Raw genomic sequence first — 7,500 nt, forward strand, 5'->3', positions numbered from 1 at the left:
ATACAGTCCCATTGATCAACACACACACACACACACACACACACACACACACACACACACACACACACACACACACACACACACACACACACACAGGTTTATACAGTCCCATTGATCAACACACACACACACAGGTTTGTACTGTCCCATTGATCCACACACACACACACACACACACACACACACACACACACACACACACACACACACACACACACACACACACACACACACACACACACACACACACACACACACACGTTTGTACTGTCCCATTGATCGACACACACACACACACACACACACACACACACACACACACACACACACACACACACACACACACACACACACACACACACACACACACACACACACACGGTTTATACAGTCCCATTGATCTACACACACACACACACACACACACACACACACACACACACACACACACACACACACACACACACACACACACACACACACACACACACACACACACACACACACACACACAGGTTTATTTATAAAGTCCCATTGATCTACACACACACACACACACACACACATACACACACACACACACACACACACACACACACACACACACACACACACACACACACACACACACACACACACACACACACACACACACACACACACACACACACACAGGTTTATACAGTCCCATTGAGCTACACACACATTAACATGCAAGTGAACAATTAGTAGCCAAAATAATCATTTTAGTTCGTTGGGGGTCAGGTTAAGCTTAGGTTTGGGTTAGCATTAGATTTAGGGTTGGGTTAGAGTTAGGTTAGGGTCAGCATTAGATTTAGGGTTGGGTTAGTTAGGGTTCTGTTAGATTTAGGGTTAGGGTTGGGTTAGTTAAGGTTCTGATAGATTTAGGGTTAGGGTTGGGTTAGTTAGGGGTCTGTTAGATGTAGGGTTAGGGTTGGGTTAGTTAAGGTTCTGTTAGATTTAAGGTCAGGGTTGGGTTAGTTAGGGGTCTGTTAGATTTAGGGTTGGGTTAGTTAGGGGTCTGATAGATTTAGGGTTAGGGTTGGGTTAGTTAGGGTTCTGTTAGATTTAGGGTTAGGGTTAGGGTTCTGTTAGATTTAGGGGTAGTTAGGGTTCTGTTAGATTCAGGGTTAGGGTTGGGTTAGGGTTAGGGTTCTGTTAGATTTAGGGTTAGGGTCCTGTTAGATTTAGGGTTAGTTAGGGTTCTGTTAGATTTAGGGTTGGGTTAGGGTTCTGTTAGATTTAGGGTTAGGGTTAGGGTTCTGTTAGATTTAGAGTTAGGGTTGGGTTAGGGTTCTGTTAGATTTAGGGTTAGGGTTCTGTTAGATTTAGGGTTAGTTAGAGTTCTGTTAGATTTAGGGTTAGGGTTGGGTTAGGGTTCTGTTAGATTTAGGGTTAGGGTTGGGTAAGGGTTCTGTTAGATTTAGGGTTGGGTTAGGGTTCTGTTAGATTTAGGGTTAGGGTTGGGTTAGGGTTCTGTTAGAATTAGGGTTAGGGTTGGGTTAGGGTTCTGTTAGATTTAGGGTTAGGGTTGGGTTAGGGTTATGGTTCTGTTAGATTTAGAGTTAGGGTTGGGTTAGGGATAGGGTTCTGTTAGATTTAGGGTTAGGGTTGGGTTAGGGTTAGGGTTCTGTTAGATTTCGGGTTAGGGTTGGGTTAGGGTTGGGTTAGGGTTCTGTTAGATTTAGGGTTAGGGTTGGGTTAGGGTTCTGTTAGATTTAGGGTTGGGTTAGGGTGTACCTGTCTCCCCTCCAGGTCTGTCCGTATCTCCTTATAGGTGGTCTGAAACTCTCCAATGAAGTCGTGCTTCCCATTGGAGTCCCAATCATACACTGTGCACTGAAACATACACACACACACAGACACACATAAATGCCATGCTGAATGATTGATAGCTGGTTTTGGTGGTGGTGGGGGGGGGGCTAAATATTAATCTGGAGACGCTGAGAGGGACTCAGCTGTAGTGTGTGTGTTTGTGTGTGTGTGTGTGTGTGTGTGTGTTTGTGTGTGTGTGTTTGTGCGTGTGTGTGTGTGCCTATCAAGGTTGGGACTGTTCATTAGACAGCGATGGAGCTAAGTCATGTCCCACTAGACAGCGATGGAGCTAAGTCATGTTCATTAGACAGTGATGGAGCTAAGTCATGTTCATTAGACAGTGATGGAGCTAAGTCATGTTCATTAGACAGCGATGGTCATGTTCATTAGACAGCGATGGAGCTAAGTCATGTTTATTAGACAGCGATGGAGCTAAGTCATGTTCATTAGACAGCGATGGAGCTAAGTCATGTTCAGTAGACAGCGATGGAGCTAAGTCATGTTCATTAGACAGCGATGGAGCTAAGTCATGTTCATTAGACAGTGATGGAGCTAAGTCATGTTCATTAGACAGCGATGGAGCTAAGTCATGTTCATTAGACAGCGATGGCGCTAAGTCATGTTAATTAGACAGCGATGGAGCTAAGTCATGTTCATTAGACAGCGATGGCGCTAAGTCATGTTCATTAGACAGCGATGGTCATGTTCATTAGACAGCGATGGAGCTAAGTCATGTTCATTAGACAGCGATGGTCATGTTCATTAGACAGCGATGGAGCTAAGTCATGTTTATTAGACAGTGATGGAGCTAAGTCATGTTCATTAGACAGTGATGGAGCTAAGTCATGTTCATTAGACAGCGATGGAGCTAAGTCATGTTCATTAGACAGCGATGGAGCTAAGTCATGTTCATTAGACAGCGATGGAGCTAAGTCATGTTCATTAGACAGCGATGGAGCTAAGTCATGTTTATTAGGGTGCAAAATGAGCTAAATTAAAACATTTCAGAACAGAGAGCAAAAATCGGTCATCATATTTGTAGTATCTATTCTGTTTTAAAACGTTTTCTTCTGTTTGTGCAAACTGATCACTGATTCAGACCTAACACATAAATCACTGATTCAGACATAGCTTCACAATATAATTCAGACCTAACACAATGATAACTGATTCAGACATAGCTACACAATATAATTCAGACTTAACACAGTGATAACTGATTCAGACATAGCTACACAATATAATTCAGACTTAACAGAATGATAACTGATTCAGACATAGCTACACAATATAATTCAGACTTAACACAATGATAACTGATTCAGACATAGCTACACAATATAATTCAGACTTAACACAATGATAACTGATTCAGACATAGCTACACAATATAATTCAGACTTAACACAATGATAACTGATTCAGACATAGCTACACAATATAATTCAGACTTAACACAATGATAACTGATTCAGACATAGCTACACAATATAATTCAGACTTAACACAATGACAACTGATTCAGACGTAACACAATAATCTTTGATTCAGAACTCACACAGACCTAACTCAGTCCACTCTGTTCTACTTACGGAATTTTGAAGCAGGTAACTGTGTGCGTGTGTGTGTGTGTGTTCCCCGTTGACAGGGCTGACAAGAGACACGGGGTGTTAAGAGGCTTGTGAATAATTAATGATCCCATGTTTTATTCATGAAGACAATACCGTTTAGAATCTCTGTAAGGTTAAAGAGTCACACACACACACACACACACACACACACACACACACACACACACACACACACACACACACACACACACACACACACACACACACACACACACACACACACACACACACACACACACACACACACACACACACACACACACACACACAACATGAGCATGAATATCTTACTGACTTTAAAAAACAACAACTGTGTCATCAGTGTGTCACAAGACCGTGTTAGGCAGCTGAGCTAAAGCCTCTTCAAATCTTAGGCAAGGTCACTCGTCACCATCAGTTGCATGTGGTCAGGTTAGAGGATGTTATGGTCAGGTTATGGTTGGGATCTTACCTTCAGTTGCCGGTCGTGGTCTCCACTACACAGTGTGTTAAGAGAGACCTTGAATGACTTCCACACCGGGCTGAGGTCATTCATCACCGTCTGAGAACACACACATGACCAGTACTACTTACTTTTTTTTACTTACCTCGTTTTTGGGGGTATCTGTACTTTACTATTTATATTTTTGACAACGTTTACTTTTACTTCACTACATTCCTAAAGAAAATAATGTACTTTTTACGGCCTAATTTTTTTGTCCGTACTTAGCAGGACAGGAACAGGGCCAAATTCACTCACTAAACAGAGAACGTCCCTGGTCATCCTTAATGCCTCTGATCTGGAGGACTCACTAAACAGAGAACGTCCCTGGTCATCCTTAATGCCTCTGATCTGGAGGACTCACTAAACAGAGAACGTCCCTGGTCATCCTTAATGCCTCTGATCTGGAGGACTCACTAAACAGAGAACGTCCCTGGTCATCCTTAATGCCTCTGATCTGGAGGACTCACTAAACAGAGAACGTCCCTGGTCATCCTTAATGCCTCTGATCTGGAGGACTCACTAAACAGAGAACGTCCCTGGTCATCCTTAATGCCTCTGATCTGGAGGACTCACTAAACAGAGAACGTCCCTGGTCATCCTTAATGCCTCTGATCTGGCTGACTCACTAAACAGAGAACGTCCCTGGTCATCCTTAATGCCTGTGATCTGGCGGACTCACTAAACAGAGAACGTCCCTGGTCATCCTTAATGCCTCTGATCTGGCGGACTCACTAAACAGAGAACGTCCCTGGTCATCCTTAATGCCTCTGATCTGGCGGACTCACTAAACAGAGAACGTCCCTGGTCATCCTTAATGCCTCTGATCTGGCGGACTCACTAAACAGAGAACGTCCCCGGTCATCCTTAATGCCTGTGATCTGGCGGAGTCACTAAACAGAGAACGTCCCCGGTCATCCTTAATGCCTGTGATCTGGCGGACTCACTAAACAGAGAACGTCCCCGGTCATCCTTAATGCCTGTGATCTGGCGGACTCACTAAACAGAGAACGTCCCCGGTCATCCTTAATGCCTGTGATCTGGCGGACTCACTAAACAGAGAACGTCCCCGGTCATCCTTAATGCCTCTGATCTGGAGGACTCACTAAACAGAGAACGTCCCTGGTCATCCTTAATGCCTCTGATCTGGCGGACTCACTAAACAGAGAACGTCCCTGGTCATCCTTAATGCCTCTGATCTGGCGGACTCACTAAACAGAGAACGTCCCTGGTCATCCTTAATGCCTGTGATCTGGCGGACTCACTAAACAGAGAACGTCCCTGGTCATCCTTAATGCCTCTGATCTGGCGGACTCACTAAACAGAGAACATCCCTGGTCATCCTTAATGCCTCTGATCTGGCGGACTCACTAAACACACATGCTTGGTTTGTAAATGATGTCTGAGTGTTGGAGTGTGACCCTCCCTGTCCGTAAATGGAAGGGAAAAGAACAAGAATATTGTGCTGTCTGGTTTGCTTAATAGGGTTACATGTACTTTTGATACTTAACTATATTTAAAACAAAATACTTTTACTCAAGTAGTATTTTACTGGGTGAGGTCAGTTTGTTATATCTGGAGTACTTCTCCTGTCCTATCCGGTGTCCTGTGTGAATTTAAGTATGCTCTCTCTAATTCTCTCTCTCTCTTTCTCTCTTTCTTTCTCTCTCTCGGAGGACCTGAGCCCTAGGTCCATGCCTCAGGACTACCTGACATGATGACTCCTTGCTGTCCCCAGTCCACCTGGCCGTGCTGCTGCTCCAGTTTCAACTGTTCTGCCTGTGATTATTATTAATTGACCATGCTGGTCATTTATGAACATTTGAACATCTTGGCCATGTTCTGTTACAATTTCCACCCGGCACAGCCAGAAGAGGACTGGCCACCCCACATAGCCTGGTTCCTCTCTAGGTTTCTTCCTAGGTTTTGGCCTTTCTAGGGAGTTTTTCCTAGCCACCGTGCTTCTACACCTGCATTGCTTGCTGTTTGGGGTTTTAGGCTGGGTTTCTGTACAGCACTTTGAGATATCAGCTGATGTACGAAGGGCTATATAAATAAATTTGATTTGAAGGTCTCTTTACTTTTACTCAAGTATGACAATTGGGTACTTTTTCTACCACTGCACACATCAATATCATCATCTGTGCTCATACTGTCTGTGAGTGGCCAGGTGGCAGGTTGCCTAGCGGTTTAGAGCGTTGGGCCAGTAGACAGAAGGTCGCTGGTTCTAATCCCTGAGCCGAAAAGGTGAAACATCTGCCAATGTTCCCATGTGAACAAGGCACTTAACCATAATTGCTCCTGTGAGTCGGTCTGGATAATGTCTGCTAATTGACTAAAATGTGTGTCTGTGTGCAATTTACCTCAGTTCTGTGAACAAGTGATCCACTGCCATCATCATTTATTCTGAAGATTTCCAAAAATGGATCTGATTTACTGAAGAAATCCTACAGAAAAACACACACATCATGTTTGAAAATCAGCTTGATCAATTGTTTATTCAGCTAAGCAGTGGTGTAAAGTAACTAAGTAAAAAAAATACGTTGAAGTACAACTTAAATCGTTTTGGGGGGGTATCTGTACTATTATTTATATTTTTTATAACTTTTGGCCAAACGTTTTGAGAATGACACGAATATTAATTTTCACAAAGTTTGCTGCTTCAGTGTCTTTAGATATTTTTGTCAGATGTTACTATGGAATGCTGAAGTATAATTACAAGCATTTCATAAGTGTCAAAGGATTTTATTGACAATTACATGAAGTTGATGCAAAGAGTCAATATTTGCAGTGTTGACCCTTCTTTTTCAAGACCTCTGCAATCCGCCCTGGCATGCTGTCAATTAACTTCTGGGCCACATCCTGACTGATGGCAGCCCATTCTTGCATAATCAATGCTTGGAGTTTGTCAGAATTTGTGGGGTTTTGTTTGTCCACCCACCTCTTGAGGATTGACCACAAGTTCTCAATGGGATTAAGGTCTGGGGAGTTTCCTGGCCATGGACCCAAAATATTGATGTTTTGTTCCCCGAGCCACTTAGTTATCACTTTTGCCTTATTGCAAGGTGCTCCATCATGCTGGAAAAGGCATTGTTCGTCACCAAACTGTTCCTGGATGGTTGGGAGAAGTTGCTCTCGGAGGATGTGTTGGTACCATTCTTTATTCATGGCTGTGTTCTTAGGCAAAATTGTGAGTGAGCCCACTCCCTTGGCTGAGAAGCAACCCCACACATGAATGTTCTCAGGATGCTTTACTGTTGGCATGACACAGGACTGATGGTAGCGCTCACCTTGTCTTCTCCGGACAAGCTTTTTTCCGGATGCCCCAAACAAATCGTAAAGGGGATTCATAAGAGAAAATGACTTTACCCCAGTCTTCAGCAGTCCAATCTCTGTACCCTTTGCAGAATATCAGTCTGTCCCTGATGTTTTTCCTGGAGAGAAGTTGCTTCTTTGCTGCCCTTCTTGACACCGGGCCATCCTCCAAAAGTCTTTGCCTCACTGTGCGTGCAGATGCAGTCACACCTGCCTGCTGCCATTCCTGAGCAAGCT

General features: G+C 43.7%; 1 protein-coding gene across 2 annotated transcripts in view; it reads right to left on the minus strand.

Annotated features, from left to right (window-relative positions):
• The window catches only part of LOC118379636 (copine-4-like), a 47,039-nt gene that overhangs the window by 31,477 nt on the left and 8,062 nt on the right, over positions 1-7,500 (minus strand). For both annotated transcript variants that reach the window (XM_052469651.1, XM_052469652.1), the window contains exons 7-9: positions 6,312-6,395; positions 3,919-4,008; positions 1,762-1,860 (exon numbers count right to left, since the gene is read on the minus strand). In XM_052469651.1, coding sequence (XP_052325611.1) covers positions 1,762-1,860; positions 3,919-4,008; positions 6,312-6,395 — 273 coding nt within the window. The remainder of the gene's footprint in view (positions 1-1,761; positions 1,861-3,918; positions 4,009-6,311; positions 6,396-7,500) is intronic.

The sequence above is a fragment of the Oncorhynchus keta genome, chromosome 19 (assembly GCF_023373465.1).
Source record: "Oncorhynchus keta strain PuntledgeMale-10-30-2019 chromosome 19, Oket_V2, whole genome shotgun sequence".
NCBI classification, from domain to species: Eukaryota; Metazoa; Chordata; class Actinopteri; order Salmoniformes; family Salmonidae; genus Oncorhynchus; species Oncorhynchus keta.